The sequence below is a fragment of the Grampus griseus genome (genome assembly GCF_964374135.1).
Source record: "Grampus griseus genome assembly, chromosome: 16".
NCBI lineage: Eukaryota > Metazoa > Chordata > Mammalia > Artiodactyla > Delphinidae > Grampus > Grampus griseus.
In genome coordinates, this window is record NC_139010.1 from 64,293,310 (window position 1) to 64,314,943 (window position 21,634).

The following is a 21,634-nucleotide window of genomic DNA, read 5'->3' on the forward strand; positions in this document are numbered from 1 at the left end:
TTAGAGAACACTCCTGTCATGGTAGCATGACAGATGACTTCCTTTTTCTAAGATACGTGATGTGTACGTACACAGTATTTCAGCCCAATCACTGATATTTTGATGATCAGATACGTGACTGATGATCGTTACGCGGCTAATATTGTTACATGAATGTCTTTGGTTCTTACGTTGGCCAACTTCCAATTATTTAACACTGATATACACATTTAGCAAATGCTTTCTCTAAACCAAAAGCATATAAATAAATTTTATAAAGAAGAAGGAAAAAAAGGAACAGAAAGTGAGATGGACATGATCAAGGGAGTTACCACCTACTCATCCTCACTCATATTTCAACCTCATCTGAATGTCAAAACCAGAACAAAGCAAGGGCATCACTGGACCCACAAGCTAGCTTTCTGCTTAACTAATGCTCCAGAAAGAACACTGTGGCACTCTGAGTATATTTGACTTCTCAATGTCTTAGTCCTTTTCCAGTTTAAACTAGCTTAATCCTGGTAAAGGAAGAAGTCTCTCTTACCGCTGGGTTCACAAAGCCACAGACGGCAATACTAGTGATTCTATTCTTGCGCTGAATTCAGAAAAGTCTTCCATGGGTGTCACAAGCAATAGTCAGCTAACCACTGATTGAAAACATCCAGGTATAGACAATTTACTGCCCTACACGATCACTGTTCCACTACCAGGAACCCTAGATTCTAGAAAGACTTTTATCTTGAGCACAAATATGTTTGCTCCCTGAAACATCCACTTATTGTTTTCAGTGTTGCTGTATGAAGAAACTCAGGGTCTATCTAGTCTCTCTTTTTGTCCTGAGATCTGTCAAATATATGAAGATAATTACCAGCCATCTTCTGAGTCCTCCTTAAGTCTAAAGAAACCCCTGGTTTTTCCATATACACACGCACATAGCTAGTAAGCCATGATGTCCCCAAGTGGTAATTTCACATGAATGTAGGCTTGTCACTTGGATCTACGCATGTTACTATTATTTGATATCTAAGCTTTCATTAAGGCCCACGTGGGTTTGAAATACTAGACGACTCTATGGGATAACAGTACAAGCTCACCAGTCAAAATCAGCCTCTGTGCAGACACAGGGTTCAGACTCCATAGCCCCTGCATATTTCCCTTGCATACATTTCCGCTCTGATTTTCTCTTCTTATATATCCTTTTCGCTCCCATGATGCATGCTTCCCCCTGTAAGGAGACAAGAATCTCATGCAGTCGGGCACATAGCTTGGACCTTCCCTACTCCACATCAGGACAGCTCCGGGAGATGGTCTCAAACCTTAGTGTAATGTAGACATATGCAGTCTGCTTTGTGCTAACAGCATTTCCTTTCCGATTCTAGAGCCCTATCACAGAACATGATGATAAAGGCAATCCTAAGAAGCACTGAGGGTGTGTCCGAAAGTCCGGAACTGTATGTATCCAGCAAACCTTTACTTGGCAAGGTATTAAGTACAGTGCTATGAGGGACACACAGACAACTAAGACAACCTGCAACAGTGTATGGCCAAAAGATTTTGTAGTAATTAAGTTCAACTCTTCTGTAATAAAAAATGTATTCATCTGGTCATTTATGAGCACATGAAAGAAGAATATCGCTAAGAAACACAGAGGTCCATTGTGCCTTGATTTATTATGCCTCTGCCCACACAACTTTATAGCACTGATTTTATATCCATCTACCAGATAAGCAAGAGCGCTAAATTCAGTGTTTCTCCACAAGATAAATAAAAGCTTTGAATATCCCAATGCGTGTGCACTCCAGAGGGGGAAACATCAGTCACGTAAAGGAGCGACCCTTTGATTGTTGAGCCTCCGAGGAGAGTGGGGGATTCCAGCTGATGTAGCTCCCACCGTCAAACCCAGCTCTGTGTGTGTGTCTGAAGGACCAGACGGAGTTCTGTCTAAGCTAATCTACACTGTCTTTCTTGAGCAAACTCACTTTAACCAGCTGCATTACACATCTACATGTAATTATATGATTTAGTCTAGGTTTGCGGTATATGATGTGTCACGCTCTGAATATGGAGATGGCTTTGCAAGCAAGGGCCTCTATCGTGTGCTTTGAGAGGCCGGCAGAATGAGTTCTGCCTTGGGAAGTCGAAGGAGAGATGCTTTCAGTCAAGCATTCTGATATGAGCAGGGTAGCAGAGGGGTCAGGATGAAGGAAGTTTTCCTGTTAATAATTCTGCATCCTTATATCACAAGTACCTTGGAAGGAGGCAAGAAGTGCTACCTAATCCCAGGGAAGCATAGCAGTGGGGAGGAAGAATTTTACTGGCACCACTCACGCAGCATAACTTTGTTATTTCATGTTACTGTTTGCATTGCCAGATAAAACTGAACAGCCTTTCCTCACCCTTGCCCCCATACCCTGCAGCCAGATGACACGCTCAGATAAATTATGCCTAGATCTCCGTGCTGAGTTGGTATTTCATTTTGAGTTGTAAGTCTTAGCCAAGCACATTTGAATTTTATCTCATTATATCCTAGTACAATAAAAACAGAAGTCACTTCACAACAAGCTATAAATGTTGAGTTTGTTCACTGCTGTGGCACACAAAACACATTAAGAAAGCACCAGATGGACAATTTTTGCCCAGAGAACCCCAATTCCTACACTTTAATGACTTGCTTCCCCCCAGTACTCTCCACGCCTCCCACCCAGGACTCAACCTCAGCTCCCTCCCTCCTACCTGGCTGTGCAGCTGCCAGGGTCTGTAGTCTTCCTCAGCACAGCGTCTATCGAAAATGGACTTGTAGTCCACTTTGACCAGCTGCCATTCAGAGCGGTGGCTGAAGTGTCCAAACACTCTGCAGAGTTCATGACGATAAAAATAATCACAATAACAGCAATGCTGACAGTTATACGTCATTTACTGAATGCTTGCTATGAGGTTAGCACAACGCTAAGCATATTACATTTTTTTTTTTTTTTTTTTGCGGTAAGCGGGCCTCTCACTGTTGTGGTCTCTCCCGTTGCGGAGCACAGGCTCCAGACGCGCAGGCCCAGCGGCCATGGCTCACGGGCCCAGCCGCTCTGCTGATATTGATATCAATACTGTAATATTGATATTGTAATATTGATATTACACATCACTTGATCCCCACACACATTTCTGAGGAGGGTTGCTATTATTGGCTCCACATCACTTGTCGGTAACCTGAGGCTCAACGAATTTTGTTAACATGCAAAAACCAAAGTCAAATCACTAAGAACTGGTAGAGTCAGAACCCAGGGTGTTTGACTTAAAAGCCCACTTTTATATATTGTACAACAAGAATGGTTGACCAAAAATAAAAAACAACCAAAAAAAATTGAGAAAACCATAGACACTGCCTTCTTTGCGGTCCAAGATTATACCTCTAGGTTCTCTTGCTAGAGTACATCATTCCCACGGATTCCATGCCATTTTACCTTCCCACCAGTCCCAAGGGAAAGTGGGCAGCAAGGCTGAGGAGTTATAACTACTTCCTACTCTGTGCATTCTATTCTCCTTACTCAGAGAGACTCAGCTATTTAATGAAGTGTTTTAATCACCTATTGCCGATATAAATAAAAGCCACAAAGTAGCCTTTTCAATCAACTTTTTTTCATCTGTGTCTTGCAAACATGAAAACTGAATGAAGACAAATTATGGAATAAATTGCTAATCCAGCTATGTTTACCGTGGGCAAAATGTAGCTATTAGGCATATTAAATTTTTGTTGCTCTTTTCTATTGTTAAAAAAAAAGGAGTAGGGAGAAAAAATTAGAAAATGTACCAGCTATTCACTTTGATTTAAAATTTTTCACTGCCGACAGGATCAACTGCTTTAAAATCTTCCCTCTCTGTTTTTCATGTCCAATTTTCCAGGAGAAGGAAAAATCACAGTTTCATATTTCAAATTCAAAGCTCATGTTTTGAAACCCAGAGGCAGGCAAGCCATTAATCAAGTCTTTCACAGATTAATGATCATCACTTTCCAGACAAGAATGAGTATAAATGCAATTTCCCCAAGAACAGACTGTTCTCGTGGTTTCCCTAATATGCCTCACCATTGGGTTAGGTAAAGAGCCAGGGAAAAATAACACGCTTTGTGGGGTTTTCACCAAGCTCTGCGTTCTGCCTTAAAGTGAAAATCACTCTGACATGCCTGTCATTTTCTGTATATCAAGCATGTTTATTATTAAAGTTTTTAATTGATAGCTTTATTTTCTCTTGAAATAATCACTTCTAATTTCCCTAAGCTCGCTCGGTAGAGGAAGAAATAGGCTGTACCATTTTGCTGCCAGCCCTCAGTGTGGGTCTCCTAATTGCTAGCAAAGAGCCGAGAGAATGGAAGCCCACATTATTCTTTTCTCTTTGCTGTGGAATCATGAAGTCAGATGTAGTGCCTTTGCTAGCAATTTCAAACCTGACAGTAGCAATGTGAACAGGCTTATCTAAAAAACAACATGTTTCCGGCTCTATACTTAGACTAGAAGACATCATAGTTTCCACTTACGTCATGATTAGAGTCTCTTCCCCAGGCTCACCCAGAACTCCATCCACAAAAAGTGGAATAGATGTGAAACTGTATTTGCTCCAAGATCTCCCTTCATCAAAACTTAACCTAATGACAGAAAAAATAAGTCATCGGATCTCAAAAGAAAAATCCTTTCCAAGAAAGGATACTACCAACCAGGGAGAATACGTTTTAGAAGTACCTGGGGCATTGTCAAAGTGAGGCTTTTATATGAATAAGTGTTCTTAATTACATCAGAAGGTAGATATACAGTTAGCCAAGTGATTTGGGACCCAGATGTATTATAACATCAATAAGGGGAGAGCTGCATGAAACGGGAATGATAATAAGTCTTTGATAGGATTTTTTTTAATTTGGATATTTTATTAGGCCTTAGACCTCAATGTGACCCTCTCCAAAACCTCGTTACAATTTAGCAGCAAGTCTTACAGGTGATTCTGAGAACAATGGCCATTATGAGACCCACTGAGACGGACTTGAACCAGCCCCCTCTATGTGATCAAACCCTTAGTGGTATCCTTCTTACATTGTTACAAATCCTGGTTGACTCACTGAGTAAACTGATGCAGAAGGACAGACTCTTGAAAGTAAGAGAGAACTCTGCAACTCAGATGGTCACACAGAATGTTTCCTTTGCTCTGCCTTTCTCTAGGATGTCTTCCCCCAAGCTAAGCCTCTATTTCTCTTATTTCTGCAACTTTCCCTTTCGTCAGCAAAGTAACCAACAGTGGAGGGAAAAATCAAGCCTTTGACTTTGAACAAGCCCGCCTGTGGAGAAAGCCATTTTCAAAAACACAGATGAAAGAGTTTATTGGAAACCCCTCTGGAAGTTAAGCCTTGAATGTCCATCCATCTGTGGAAGACCTACAGGGAGAGTTGCAGAATATCACTGCCCCCAAAAGGAAGCTAAGGAAGTAGGATCAGGAGAAATGAGATCAGAGCAGAAGTGTCATGAACTGCTGATCTCTGTGCAGAATGCACATAGTGAATGCAAATATTAAACTCCAGGAGACCTTATTTGGGAAAGCTGGTTGCAAGAAATTAAGCTATTCAGAGATTATCCTTGCTAACCATTCTACCCATGACTGTACTGAAAGAATAAGGTACTGGAGGTACTGGCGGGGGCAGGGGGCTGTCACATTTGAAAACCATAATACGGTTCCGCTCTAAAAGGCAGAATCAAGCTCCCTTTCTCTTCCCCTCTCCCTCTCTCTCCTTTCCTCCACCTTCTTATTGCAGTAAAGCAAAGGTATAAGTTACATTCTAGCAGACCTTGACAATTTACTACAAGCAAGATCACAGTCTGACAGCCTGACTTAGACTGGTCTTAGCTGTGCAGAACCATCAAGGTGCATGACTCATTACCAGAGATGTCGAATCGGGAGAGACGTATGCTTCATAGCAACCAGGACTCCACCTTGATCCAGATACAAAACACTGTGCTCTTCTTCAAAGATCTGGAAGAGGAAAAACACACAAACAGGGACACACACCCACAGCCACACACACCCAGGGTTCAGAGAATTAGTCTTCATTTGAGGAAAAAAATTCTCTCCATGACAGAACTGGGTTCCCCCAAAGCTGTGGGAAAATGCAAGTTACGAACAATGTTTCCCAAGGTGGGCTCCATGTACCACTGGTGTTACATAAAATGATTTTTTGTGCTCCACAAGAGAAACTTAAATAACTAAGAGTTATGTATTCATATTTATAATCCCATCTTTTTGTGGTAAGTTCTATTGAGTCCCATTTATGATGATGTTGAAATATTGGGTAATTGTCATATTGGATAACATCTTTAGACGGAAGAAACATAAGACATACTTTATTCCAACATTATCATTTTTACAGACGAGAAAAGTAAGGTTTAGAGAGAAGTGGTGACTTCCCTAAGACCCTGTAGATGGTAATTGACGGCGCTGGGACTTGCAGCGTAACAGTGCCCTTTCCAGATGTAATTATTTCAAAGTTTCCAGGTATTACAGGGGGCAGATGTTCTTGTTCAACTCAACAGTAGTCATAAAGTAGTTGTAGTCATAAAGTCTGATCAAAATGAAATCTATCTTTGGGTACATGTGTCATTGGGTCTCTCCCCATATGTGGAGAGATGAATCTGAGGTCAAATGGAGACCGGCTGAAAACAATTTCTAAGTCCTCTCCATACAAGACGCGTACTGTTTTCTCACAGTCACACTGTTAGTATAGCCTTGTCTTTAGTTACACTATAGACATCATTGTTTCCCCTTTGTTTACTTCTTATACCCAAGATGTTTCCCAGGCCTATAGGAGAGGCTTCTTTGCTTTGTTTGGGATGTTAGAAGGAAAAAAAAAAAAAAGACACCCTGGCTCTCTAACTATTGTCCATAGGAAGCTTAATAGTCCATTATATAGCTCCTATATACCTCCAAGATCAAAAGTCCCGGAGTTTCTTAAGCAAGTTTCTTTCCTGCCCCACTCTTCTCAAAGCACGTGAATTGCAGCGCAGATCTATGAAGCTAGGAAATGGTAACGAGACCATAACATGGATATCTCTATCTAAAATTTAAAGCAGAGTGTTCTTGTTGCTGTGTGATTACCTGTGCATTAGATTTCAATTTAAGGTGCTAGTTACCGTATGATAATTAAAGGTCAGTGGCTTATTAACACATATTTATTGAAGTGTAACAACCATGCATTAGGCACATATCTTTTTATGATCCTAAACCTCATTAAGTGCCTGTTTTATAACCTGGGAGTATCTAATTTTCATTCAGAAGAAAGCGGAAGCATTTAAACTAAACACATTGGTTGAAAGTAATTCCATTTCTACTTTCCCTAACATATGCACCCTGATGGTTATTATTCTGTCTTTTGCCCATGAGCTTTAAACATCTCAGAACACCACCTGGGTAATGGTTATTTCTATATCACTGCATTCCCCTCGTTTCTGACTTCAAGGCAAGGGGAATTTATGGAGGTAACCTGGTGTTAGGTATATAATCTCTCTTCCAGGCTTCACGTTCCCTACATAATAAACTCCCCAGAATTTTAGTTTTCCTTTCATGGGAAAAATTCAGTCATATCTAATTTGGTTTCATTGTCACTTATAAACTTTCTCACATATACGGTGGGATAAAGGGTCATTTTTATCAAACAAAGAAATCAAATTTCATAAATGTTTGCTTAAGCTCAAAACATTTTGAAAGACATTCATAAAACAAAAAGGAAAAGAAACACATTGATAAGCTTTAGGATTTATGTGTGGCTGAATAAGTTCCCAGAATTGAACCAAGCTGGAGAATTTTTATAACATTTAAACTTCAGTAACCAGACCCAGGATACTTTCTTACCTGCCTCCAAGTGTTCCCTGCATCTGAAGAGACAAACATGCTGATGTCGCTGTCTGACAGCTCAGAACCTATGTTACCTGGAGAGAGCACATCACCATCAGTGAAGGGAACTTTTTGCAAAAGCTAACAATGGACTATGCTGGCAGTGTGCTTTGCCCGAGATGGATTTAGACTGCAAACATTATATCTGAGCAGGGTTTTTCACCATACTTGCCTCAGGGTCAATGGCTTAGGTGCCTTTCAAAAAAATTTTAACTTGCTCATTAAGTTCCAAGCTCAGATATCTAACTTGTTAAAATAAATACAATTTACAGCCGTGAGCAAACCGGGCAAGCTTCTTACCTGAAGCCACTATGATGCTGGGAGCTGTGTCTCGGCTGGCAATGATCCCTGATGTGTAGGGATTCTCAGAGACCTTAAGGTGAAGGTGTAGTGAGCAATAGGGCTGAGAAGAGGAGAAATGAGAGTCATAAAAGCACATCATTTAAATGTTCGTTTAAAGCTCAGATTCAGAGCACCCGCCATTCATCCAACCATCCCATCTATCCATCTATCTATGAACCCATCCATCCACCCATCTTTCATTCCACAAATATCTGGTGCCACTAAGTATAAAAGAGCTGCCAAGCTGGTGAAGGAGAGAGCACCTTCATTTGAAGTCTAATCTACTGATAGAATTGTCATTTGGCCATTCAACAAACATTTTAGCACTTTATCTGTAACACACGCGGTGTAGCTTATGAAAGAGTTACATTGACTGAAGTTTGGTCTCTGCCACCTAAGGAGTATATAATTTAAGATCCTTCTATTGATTATCAAAAGAGAATATTTTAATAGCCATGAGATCAGCACAGACAAAATATGAAATTCTAGAGGATGACGAGCCTATGTCCAACTTTGGATGAAGGGAATTTCCAGGAAAAAATGGCGCCTGAGGCAAAGGTGGGTAGGATATGAACTGCACATGAGATGTTCAGGAGGATAAAGGACATTTCAGGCCTAAGGAAGATCAATAACAAGGAAAAGAAACAGAAGAATTGAGCTGTAATACAACAGATAGTCAGGTAAGACCAATGAGGAGAAATGATATATGACATTGGAAAGAAAGTTTGGCCAGGCTGGGAGGGCTTTGAAGAAGTCACTTGGCATCTCTTAGACATTTGAAACCTTGGTCTCACTTCTACAGAAGAAGCCGTATGACGTGTGAAACTGTCCTGACATCCACCAGACAACCGACATAGCGTCTGTGTCAGGGTATTAACCGACCCAGTGTTATTCGATATAAATGTCATTCTTATAGACAAAATGCACTAGTAATAACAACTTAAATAAAAATTTAAGGGACTTGTTTGTGTGTAAAAATCTCAATCAACTTCTCAGATTAAGACATGCAACAGTTTTTCAAAACGGGATAATAAATCTTATACAAATTTCATTTAAAATAGTTCTTGTACTGAGTTGTCAAAAACTACAAGTTTGTGTCTGAACCCACATCTCTCTTCAACTCTCAGGAAGATTATTTTCTAATCTTATAGACTTGAGTTTTTGGAATCACCAATGTATCTCTGTTATTACTTTCATTCGGCTCTGTAAGTCGCAGCCAGCAGGTATTCAGAGCGCTACAGAGATACAACGATTACACGTATATGGGACACAGTAAATGACAAACTAAAAATGAAACTCAGGAATAAAAGCAGTCAAAACACCGCTGAAATAAAACAGTGGCTCATAATAGGGTCTTTTCCTCACTGCCAACACAGAGAGTAAACTCTCAAGGAATGATGATCGGGGCTTCCCTGGTGGCGCAGTGGTTGAGAGTCCGCCTGCCGATGCAGGGGACACGGGTTCGTGTCCCAGTCCGGGAAGATCCCATATGCCATGGAGCGGCTGGGCCCGTGAGCCATGGCCGCTGAGCCTGCACGTCCGCAACGGGAGAGGCCACGAGAGTGAGAGGCCCACATACCGCAAAAAAAATAAATAAATAAAGGAATGATGATCGTAATAAATTATTGGTTTTGCATGAAAATTTCATGTAAAGCTTTCAAAAAAGGAATTTTTACTCTACAATGTTCCGTAAGAGTAAGAAGACCACCCCTATAAGAAGAAACAATCAGACCCAAAAACTTGGCTTCCTTTTGTCCGAGAGGAAGACTAGAGCGGGTACTGTATGTTGTAGAGGCCCCAGGGCAGTGCTGACCAACACTCAGGCAGATGCTGAGAAAGGATAAAGCAGAGGTGTCAAACCATTGTTCCATGAAAATTTTCCTGACAACTGCGGCCTGTCAGGATCTCGTTCTCGGATGTACCACAGTTGATTTTACCATACAATCCTGGATCATCTATCTGAGGTATGCAGTTTTATCCCCCTAAGAGAGATACTCTACAAATAAAGAGGAAACATCAAGTACTACTTTGCATCTTCTGTAAAACCTCACATAGAATCTAAAAAAGACAGTCAATGAACACTTGAAATATCAAGCAACACTTTCAAGTTAGGACACGAAAGACCTTACTTTACCGTTTTACTCAGAACAATGCCAGAAGTACATGGGCTCACGTATAAACCACATCACCAGAATAATGTGAGGATCTCCATGGCATTCAAAGCAGTGATCACTACTTGGGGATTATACCTAGACATACGGGCTTAGTGGAGGGCCTTCTGTACCCCCCAACAGAGCAGGACATCCCTGGCCCAGGGAGCACCCAGGCTGCAGTCTTGAGCCAGCCACTGGCCACGCACTTCATCACCCTGCAGTCTGGAAGACTGTGAACCTAAGTTGCCACCTGACCCAAGGACTATTTGATAAAGGCCACTTGCCATTACAAGAGAAAGAGGGCATTTTCAATTAGCCATTTCAATGCTGCTCTGTTGCTCTGGCTTTAAGAGGCCTGAGATGAATTAATTTGGGAAGAAAAGACACCAGTTCATGCAGTAGCAACAACATCAGAAATGATCTTTTTCGTGGACTTTTCTCTCCACTCTCACATTTGTAGTACTGGATTGCCCCCAACTGGTACAAGCAAAATATTCTGTGGCTTTTTTTTCTCCTTTCTTCCATTTTTTTCAAGGAAGTTATACAGTCCACATCAGTGTTTACAGAAAAACAATGTTAAGTGATTCACATTCCCTTTTTTTAACTTAAACTTTTATACTTGAACAGCTTGAGACATTTATCAAAATTAAGTCACCGAAGATTAATACAGGGGTTGTTATAATGACTATCAGGCCATAGCAAACTCCTGGAAAACACAAGACAAGGTTCTCCAATTCTTAGGCACATCTTCCCCAGGCAGGAGGCACTCTGTCCACCTCTGCCTTCCTGCCGCCTTCTCTCCCATTAGCGAACATATACTGAATATCCGAACATCTTTCCAGAGTTATCTCCAATTCAGTATGAGTTAAAACACAGCTTATCCCAAAGATCTTTCTCTATTTCCCTTGACTTTTTATATTAAAAACATACAGAACTGTACACTGAAACCACCATGACCTAATAGCTGACCTCCCAAGAATGGAGGGACCAGCGTACATGTTTGGAAGCTGCCTGCTGTCCTGACTCACGCATAGTCAAGGGGCATGGGATTATCGTCAGCTGGTCAATACTCGGAGCAACTAGATCCTTAGTCTTTAATCTTTTCGGGGTCAAGTAGAGAGTTTGAGAATCTGATGCAAATTGAGAACTCTCTCCCAAGAAAAAGCACACAAAGGAAGCACACACACAGAGCTTTGCATTCAAATTCAGGGAGTTCACAAACTCTCAAAGCCCATGGTGGACCTCTAGGCTCCAATGACCTTTCTTCTGCCTTATCCTTTTATTTCTTATTTTAACCAACAAAATCTTCTGGCCCTTGCAAGTGTTCAGTAAATGCCTGTTGAATTCAACTGATCCATGAACGAGCTGAGCTGCTGTCTTCCTAGCACTGTGAGTGGCCAGTGGAGAAGCACTAAATGATGCAAGACATTCCCCCGCCATGAAATCAATCAACCTAAAACACCGTTCCGTATCTGAGTCAACCAGCTTCTCATTTCACTTCCTCTTTACCCCTAGTCTCTGAATTAATAGGCTTTACATCTCATCTTCATGGTACCTTTAACCCGAAGGCTCCTCATCTGAATACTGTACTGAAAAGCCAGCTTAGAGCTTTCACAAATAAGGCAGCAGGTAGGCTCCCAAAAAGTATTCCTCAAATCCACATCCTACACACACATTTGTGCAGTTTCTGATCCTGAGTTGGAGCATGGAATCCATTTGATTTTTAGTAAGGAGTCAATGGCAAAGTAGAGGGAGGTCTCTGGGCCAGTTGGCTGGGTATGGGGCATTCAGCACTGCTCCAATTCAGCAGAACGTGGAGAGTCACAGCCAGTACAAAGGCGGGGGAAGCAGAATCGAGAGTCTCCTGGGGTAGCTGGCTGCTTAGCTCCAGTAGGAAACTACTAAATGAACCCACGAAGAAGTCACGGCCTCTCTCCATGAAACAATATGCTTCCCCTCAGGGTCTGAGGATTTGTCACAGGCTCAGCTCACATCTCGCCTCTTGGGAGCCCAAGCCTGAGGTTCTGGAGTCAGGTGGACCATGGCCTGTAACACCCCATCTAATTGTACAATGCAGTCTTCAGAGGAAAGAAATCCCTGCTGAACCCTCCAGGCAATCACTCTAAAAGTCCTAAAAATACAGCCTCAAATTACCCTGGATGTCTTATTTCTATAGAATACATTTTACCAGGAACATTCCATTTGGGGCTGCAATTCTGAACTTGTTCCACATTTGTAATAGCCCTGCTGGAAAAAAAATCTCTTTTCTAATCACTAGGCTGTGCTTTCGGTGACACTGTCACTTTCCAAGTATTCACAATCTAAAAATCACTTTTTGTCTCCTCTCTGCTACCAGCTCCCAAGCCTGAGGAAGGTTTTAAGAGTCTGGGTCTCCTGGAGCTCAAAGATTTTCTTTCCTATTGTGTGCCTTGGCAGAGTTTTATAAAATTATTGTGGTTTCCCCTTCCTTCTTTCATTTTTCCTCTCCTCACCCTACTGCTGTTTTCTAAAGCTCAGATTAAAACTACATTAAACAACAGGGTTAATGGGGGAGGAAGGTCAAAAGACTCTTGGGTACCATACATCCATGTCTCATTAATTCATCTTTCCTCAATCTTAACGAACCTACTAATCTGGTTAACTTTGGGGTCAACTGATGCCCATGAGCTTCAGAAGGTGGATATTATGACAAATCTTTCAGTGTGACTATGAATGGCAAGGAAAGGCTCCCACTAAAGTCCAAATATGAAACTCAAACGTCTATTATCCCTGGCGTGTCTGCTTCAAAGACAACACCCTCAACAATAGATGTGTTGAGCACCTACCATGTGTCAAGTATGATTCTTGAGCTAGTTCTTTGGAATGACCAAAAAGACAGCCACAGTCCCTATGCTCATGGAGCTCACAGTGCGTGGGGGAAGGTGGACAAGCAAGTCACCAAATGCATGTGCTGATTTAAGAGAGTGAGGAAGGTCACGAATAAAAAAGACTGGACCAAGTGCAACTTCAGAGAATGCTCGAGGAAGCTCTCCGAGATGAAGGTAATCAAGCAAAGGTCTGAATGCCAAGAAAAAAACACACTAGGAGAGGGGCATTTTAAGAGCTATAACAGCAAATGCAGAGCCTGGGACACAAACGAGGGCGGTGAGCTAATGGTATGGAAAGGTGCGCCCTTCTCCCCCACTGTGGCCTATACGGAAGGAAGGAAGGAAAGTCTGGAGACCAGGCAGGAGAAACGGACAGGGGCCAGACCTTGTGGAATCTTGCAGGCCATGTGAAGTATCTGAATTTCATTCCACCTGAATTAGAAAGTCATTAGAAGGTTAAGTGTAGGAGGGACATGCTCTGATTTCTAAAGCTCAGGTTGATACCATTTACATAAAATTTTAGAAAAGAGCAATCTAATCTCTCAGGAAAGAAAGCAGATCAGAGGCTGTCTAGGGGCCAAGGGTGTGGATAGTGCCTGTGGAGAGGCACAAAGCAATGTTTTAGATGATGAAAATGTTCTGTCTTGACTGTGGTAACGGGTCTATACATTTGTCAAGATTTATCACTGAACTCTTAAAAATGCGTACTTTTTAGGTATGCATGTTTCAACTCAGTAAAGTTGGATTAAAAAAAAGCTTGCATTGGCTGCTATGGAGAGACGAGATTGCCAGGTAGAGACAGGAGGAACAGCCTGTCACTGTTCCCATGAAGGAAAGGGGAAGGGAAGAATGATGGTGGCTTATATTAGGATGGTCCCAGCCGAGATGGGGATGTGAGCTGATACTGCACTTATAATTCAGAGGCACAGCAGCAAGACTTCCTAACGCTGGGCTGGGGGTGGAGCCAAGAACACCTCCCAAAGTGCTCTGTGTAAGAGGCATTTCTAATGGTCTATTTATGATGCCAGAGCACCCAGGAAAGCCTCTTCAGGTGATATGGTCAATTCTCGCTCATGGACGTTCAATCACCAAAACACGTGATGGGATGGAGGACCACGTTAAGACACTGGTGCATCTCGTGCATCTTTGGCTCAAATACCACATTGCTCCAGTGTGGAACTGCTGAAGGAGGAAGGTGGGCATGTCTTTAAAAGGCTACTGAAGCATGTCGTGTATAGAGTAGGCATTCAGTAAGTGACTGTTACATTTACTTACTCTGCAACTGGATTTGTGTACTTACTCTAACAAATGGCTTTCCCCCACACTCCACCTCCGTAAGTTGCCAGTAATAAGGATAGAAGCTGAGTGGGAGGCTGAATTTCAAACTGCTTCCCCTGATGCGTGGTGACAACTGCGATATCCTCTGCAACTAATAAGGTCAAGCTATGGCTGCTGGCATCTTCTCGACTGGGAGGGTGACCCGCCTACAGCTGTAGGAGATGCACCTGCAGAGTGACTGCTCAGATTTCATGGGACAGAAGGAAGCACGCTGAGTGTGCAAAACATTAAAGTTGAGATTGTATGACGGGTGGGAATATTGATATAAATCAAGCCCTTCTTACTAAAACTAAGAGGTGTCTCCTTTAGCTTTACAGACTGGTCTCTCCTTTTCAGGCATTTAAATACAACTTTGGAATTGTTTTCTAGAAATTAGCATTTAATGATGCTTTGTTTTACAAGTAATCTCTTCTTCCCCTCCTTCTTCATTCACTCGTAACTATTCATGTGTCAAGTACAGGGCAGGCCCCAGAACTACTAAGAGGAGTGAGATGTGACCTTATAATCTTTCACTCATTAATCTATTCCCCCTCAGGTAGACAGCAAACTCCTTGAAGGCAAGACCCATTTTTGATCCCTCTCTTGGATACCATCATATAATCAAATACACAAATACATTGATCTGATCTACCTATTGCCCAAATGTTAGACAATTTTTAAAAAGCCATACTTCAAAGCAGGGGTCAACAAACTTTTGTTTTTAAGGGCCAGATAATAAATATCTTATTGGTGGACCGTACAGTTTCTGTCATGACTACTCAAGTCTGCCATTGTAGAGCAAAAGCAGCCATAGACAATATATAAATGAATAAGCATGACTACATTCCAATAAAACTTTATTTAAAGAAACAAGCAGTGAGCCAGATTTGCCCCACGGGCCATTATTTACTAACACCAACTTGATACAATGACATAAATGAATGGAACATATTATAAAGAGCACTGATTAAGGATTTAAATCAGTGGTTCTTACCTTGGTTTGAGGCATAAATTCCTCTGAAAATATGAATAAACATCTCCACTGGAAAATACACCTACACAATTCTGCATTCAGTTCATCAATTCTACAGCTAAATTTATGTACCATTAGATCCAAAACAGGTTATTCCCAGGAAAGTAAGGGTACGTTTCCCCACCATAGATGGAAACTATCCTACTCTCCCTTAAACTACAATATGAGGTTCTCATCAGAAATTGGGCATCAACTGAACATCTTTAAAATGAGCAAGAAACTTACTCATGTTCTCTTATCACTTTGGTCCAATCACAAGAGGCAGAGCTATGCTTCTTTTCTACACACTGCCTTCACACCCTTCCCTGTCCCCTTCTGTTCATCAGCTGAGCAAGAAGCCCTGGAAATATGTTCCTCTGCTTGTTGAACCTCCATCTCCAGCCCTCACCGTGTGGGACATTTTGCCCCAATACGGAGACTCACCAGCAAGCAGTGCACAGGGTCCCCCCTTAGGTCCGTGTCCGGGGCCTGCAGCAAATGCCAGTCTCTGCCTTTGTTGTACGTGATGAAAGTCTTCACTTGGTTGTCAATCTTCTTGTTAGCCAAGAACATTCCCTTTATCCCTGCTACCTGGGAAAAATCGACATGGCTGAAAAATACATCAATTTAAGAAGAAATCTATTTGTTTTACTTAAAAAAAAAAAAGACTGTCAAATTCAGCTGTGAGCACTTGTCTTGGAGGAAAGAGGGTGAGGGTCATGCTTGTGTATAATGACCCCCTGGGACAGAAGACAACAGACCCGTGCCCCTTGTGGTATGAGGGTCTTAATGCAAATTTGATAGAGGCTTCTTATCTCCCCTAAGGTAGGTTGGTAGTAGCTTACTGTTGCCTACAGATAAACTCTAATGCTGTTGGTTCTGTTTGACAAATGATAAATAAATAGGGGTTACTTTTATTTTAGGCATAGCACTCATAGTCTTAAATACTCTATCTCACTTAATTCTTATAATGGTCCTTCTGGATAAGTCTCACTTACTCTGTTTCACAAATGAGGAAACTAAGGCTCACTCAGGTAAAGTGACTTGCCCAAGGTCACAATGCCTAATGTTATACAGATAGTAAGTGGTGCATCAGAGATTTTAACCCAGAGCTCTGTGGCTTCACAGCCCCTGCCCTTAATGACTAAATCACTGCACTATCTACAGCCTTGGGCAATTAAAAGAGGTCAGTTAAAACTCAGGATCCAATTACTGTTACTCTTCTTTTTCTGTAAAAGATCTCTCTATTAAGCTACCAAAATACATTGAGCAAAAGAGAACAGCTTTTAAACTTAAAGAAGCAGTGGTTTCCCTGAATTGTCAAATAATCCCTCCTCCACTTCTGTAACACTATTGTTCCTACTATAAACAGTCCTTATTAATTATTTGGCTCTGAAAATATGATTGCCTTCTCTCTTGTTTATACCTTAGGAAAGAGGTAACAATTGAGAAGTTGCCAAACTGTGCAGTAGCAAATCATTAATTGTGTCATGTTTTTCATGCGTTTTAGAACTTAAGAAACACATTTAAATATATTTGTCTCTGCTTGAAATTATGACAACCCAGGAAAACTTGAGGGCAGTGAAAAAAGGGTCTGAAATGTGTTGACAAGTGCATTTCAACACTATGCAAAGGTTATCCTATTTAATGCTCACAAAAGCCAGGAGATATACTTACCATCAGCCTCATTTGAGGATGAGGGAACGGAAACTTAGATTAAGTGTCTTTCTGGAGCACAGGCGGAGTAAGTGAATAAGCTAGCAAGCATATTTGAACCCATTTAACTTAACTCAGCCCCTTTATATTATAATATGAAAATTTTTAAGCAGAAGGATGAAACCATGGTATCAGTCCTTGTCACATATGAACCACTATACCTAGTATTTTATATGCAAAACCTCCAATATTCACTATAAACCTGCATAACAGCTATTATCCCGATTCTATAGATGAGGAAACCAAGGCATAAGGAAATTTTAATTGCTTAAGATAACAGAGAGTTGGAGTTCACACCCAAATCTGTTGAACTTCCAACATTCTTTCAACAAATACAGCTCTGACTGTCAATTCAAAGAGGCTGGGCTTCGATCAACAAAACATGCACATTTTGCCTTTGCTTTTGACACAAACCTCATTAGTTTGTACCTGCTGTTTTGGCATCTGGGATCATTTAGAGTTGAGCCAACTTTGTACTCCTTTGGAACAACAAATCTGTTAAGCAAATAAATGGTATAAACGAGTTTCTGGGCGGAATACTGTGAACTACTTAGGAAAACAAGCCTCATTTGGGGCCAGTAACAGTAGCCAGAACACTTTCTTATGCATTGCGGATCCCCCGTGAATGTGGAAGATGTAAATTTCCAGAAGTACTCTACCTCCCAATAACGATATGTTAATTACAAATAATATTTATTGATAGTTATTCACTATTTCAGCTCCATAAGGACTACGTACCAGGGAAGCTCATGCTGGTTTCGCATATGTTCGAGAGGCTGTTACATATTTAAATGACTAAACTGCCAATTCTTTAAAGATTCAATTTCATAAATCAGAATTTTCCTGCAGTCATACCTGTCTTCCCTCCACAGCAGTCCCAAACAAGAGAAATGACACTGTCATAACCATGCAACACTCTAGAAGTTTACAAGACGTAGAGAATGGATAAAAATATTACCCATCCCGGTAGTTCCCTTCCCCATTTCCCTCCCTGCCCTGTCTCTCTTTTGGCACGGGTGTCAGAGCAGGGCTGTGCGTGTTTAGGAGCTGGTGCATTTGGGACTTCCCTGGTGGCACAGTGGTTAAGAATCCACCTGCCAATGCAGGGAACACGGGTTCGATCCCTGGTCCGGGAAGATCCCACAAGCTGCGAAGCAACTAAGCCCATGTGCCACAACTACTGAGCCTGCGCTCTAGAGTCCACGAGCCACAACTACTGAGCCCTCATGCCACAACTAGTGAAGCCCACGTGCCACAACTACTGAAGCCGGCGTGCCTACAGTCTGTGCTCCACAACAAGAGAAGCCACCGCAGTGAGAAAACTGTGCACTGCAACGAAGAGTAGCCCCCGCTCGCCGCAACTAGAGAAAGCCCACACGCAGCAATGAAGACCCAACTCAACCAAAAATAAATAAATAAATTTATTTTTTTTTAAAAAAAGGAAGCTGGTGCATTTGATCTGCAGAAGCGGTGAATTTATTGGCCCCCGACTGCATGGCATTATCAAATGCAACTTGAGCAGACAGCCTGTGCTTTGTAATTCATCGCTGGCAGCCTGGGCTTCAGGTCTATCTTGAGGAATAGAAACTTGGCAAAGCTGAGGGAATGTGTCACAATAGGGTACAGACCTAGAGAGTGTCTTCTTATTTTCCTCTTGTTGTCAAGGCACTTAACCTGTGAAAATCCCACTTGAGGTGTCTGTCTACCTATCTATCTATCTATCTATCTATCTATCTATCTATCTATCTATCTATTACTTATTTGTTTTGGCTTCTTTGGCCTGGTCTGCAAAGATGGTCACCCCTGCTTGCTCTTAGGGCTTTGTGCCATTCAAGGTTCCTTCTCCCTGAGCCTGAGAAGTCTATCTATGTGTCTCGGTGCTTGCCTATTGTGAGGTCTCATCATATGTCTCTAGAACCTCTACCCTCTTACTGTAGAACTTTGCATACCAAGGGAGCAGTATTAGTGCCCAAAATGTGGAATGTGTGTGTACTTGTGTGTACATGTATGCATATGTATATTAATGTGTGTGTGTGTGTGTGTGTGTGTGTGTGTGTGTGTAAGGTCTGGGCTTCTGCTGAGGATGAGGGACATGTTTCTGTTGCCAGACAACCTCCTTCTGCATCCACAGCATGTAGACTCCGGTGGGACCATGGTGGGATGGGGTGGGGGGTGGGAGGAAAACTACTATTCCTACTGGAAGACATGCCTTCACATAGACACAGAGTTCTAAGGAACATATTCCTATGAGGATGATACATCTCACTGTTGGGAGTTTGTCTCCCTTCAGGGAAAGAGCTGTTATTAGCTTTTCTACCTTTCTGAATTCTGCACAAAGATGCCGAGTGTGTTAAGAAGCCACTTTTCTTTCTTTGCCTCTCATACAGGGGAATTTGATACCAGAAGTTTCAAAGGTATTAGTAATTATTTCTTATTCTCTAATATCATATAAGCCAAAATAACATTTTGATTAGATTTTAAAATATGAAGTGTTACAGCTCAAACCTCAAGCCAACATAAAGTACAACAGTACATTGACCATTCCCCAGGGTGACAGCCTCAAAATGCTACCTTCCCTTCTCTCCTCTTACTTTCTTTGATCATGTTTCCCACTCTCTTAGACAGCATCCCAACATGCCTCTCCCTATCTATCCTTCAAGGCCCAGCTCAGTAAGCCTTTCTCCAGAAACCAGGACCTCTTTTTCATCCTGACTGTCCCCAGCTCTTCTTCTCTGTCCTCCAATTTGTATAGATGGTACCTACATCTTTGCTCTCAACAACCAGGTAAGCTTCTCGAGGGCATCAGTCTTCCTGGAAATGTCTCTTGCACTCCTAACACTCCTTACCACATGTTAATTCTTCATAGATTCTCTTGTCATCTCTCACATCACTGTCTCCCACTTGAGTATAACTTTTGATTTATCATTCAACCCACCATATTCCCTCATTAAAATTAATAACTGAAAAGTCACTTTGTACAAGAAGTCCTTTTTCTTCGTTTTTAATGAAATAGGTAGAATTCTGCATTAGAAGACCGAACAACAATAGTGCCCCAAACTTACTGAGTATTTAAGAAATGTCAGACACTACATGAAAGGCTTTGCAAGCCTAAGCACATCAATCTAAGTGGTAGACTCGATACATCCTCATTTCACACATGCAAGAACCAAAGTCTGGATGGCGTCAGTCCCTTGCCTAAGGTCATTCCCTGGAGAACCTTAGCAATGGACTCCACACCAGTCTGTCTATCTCAGAGCCCAAGCACTTAACCCTTTGGCAGTACTAGTTCTTCAAACTTCTTTCTCATCCTAGAGCTTCCTGAGAGAAATATCATATATGGACATTATAGGAAGTTGCCTTTCATTCATTCTTTAGTACATGTACTCAATAGTTGTTCAATTAATATTTTTTGAATATCTATCACTTATCATGCGTTCTAAGCACTGGAAATACAGCACCTAGAATGTCTAAGTAACTTTACAGTCATGCAGCAGGGTTTTTTTTTAAGAGTCAGAATGTGCTAGGTGCTGAGACTTGGATTTCTTTGGTGATTTAAAGAATGAACCCCAGATATCTTCTTTGTTTTTTAATATTCACCTCTAGAGGGTACTCTCCAGTCCTGATCTTCCATATGTTCTGCACAGAGGTTAAGCTGGGAAGATCTTACACAGGGGTTTTTGCTTATTTCTGCCTCCGATGCTGATTGGGAGCTGATGCCTCCCACCCTCTCTGTCTCAGACTTTAATTACAAATCTGAAGTGTCAAAATTTGAAGAGAATAAAAATATGAATCAACAACAATGGCAAGAAAGAGAACATGTTCACCACGATGATTTCTTTGGGCTTTAGAGATAGGATATTTTTCTGTTCTAAAGAGAGGATCCCAGCCAGGAGAGATACATACTCATCAGGGGTCAGGAGTGCCTCTGACATCAGGGAACCCATTGCCAAAAAGGTCTAAGTGTTCTTTCCTTCCCTGTGGCCTTGGTCAGGCAGCCTCACCTACCCAGGGAAAGAGTAGCCTTGAATAATTAGATGGTATATTCTATGTCCTGTAATAACTATGTCCTGGGTGGGAGAGCATTTTTCCTCCCTATCTCTTAAGCTGGACTGTAAGAGGTAGTCTTTTCCCAGGAATCAAGGTGTAAGCTATGTCATCAGAACTATGGAGCCTTCTCTCTTAAAGAGAAGGTATTCATAATGCACAGAAGACATTATGTGTGTAACAGAACATGCATCAGTCATTGGTGGCGTCTTTCATGCAGCTCACTGTGCCTCACTCATACATTCTGTGCCTTCTGAATTTGTCAGCCAGGTGACTTCATTCCCAAC

General features: G+C 41.6%; 1 protein-coding gene across 4 annotated transcripts in view; it reads right to left on the bottom strand.

Moving 5' to 3' along the window:
• SORCS1 (sortilin related VPS10 domain containing receptor 1) overlaps positions 1–21,634 on the bottom strand; it is a gene marked incomplete at both ends in the record, with an annotated part of 558,785 nt that overhangs the window by 102,962 nt on the left and 434,189 nt on the right. For all 4 annotated transcript variants that reach the window (XM_082674065.1, XM_082674064.1, XM_082674066.1 and 1 more), the window contains 7 exons: positions 1,074–1,204; positions 2,713–2,830; positions 4,505–4,612; positions 5,891–5,982; positions 7,855–7,931; positions 8,197–8,299; positions 16,032–16,178. In XM_082674065.1, coding sequence (XP_082530191.1) covers positions 1,074–1,204; positions 2,713–2,830; positions 4,505–4,612; positions 5,891–5,982; positions 7,855–7,931; positions 8,197–8,299; positions 16,032–16,178 — 776 coding nt within the window. The remainder of the gene's footprint in view (positions 1–1,073; positions 1,205–2,712; positions 2,831–4,504; positions 4,613–5,890; positions 5,983–7,854; positions 7,932–8,196; positions 8,300–16,031; positions 16,179–21,634) is intronic.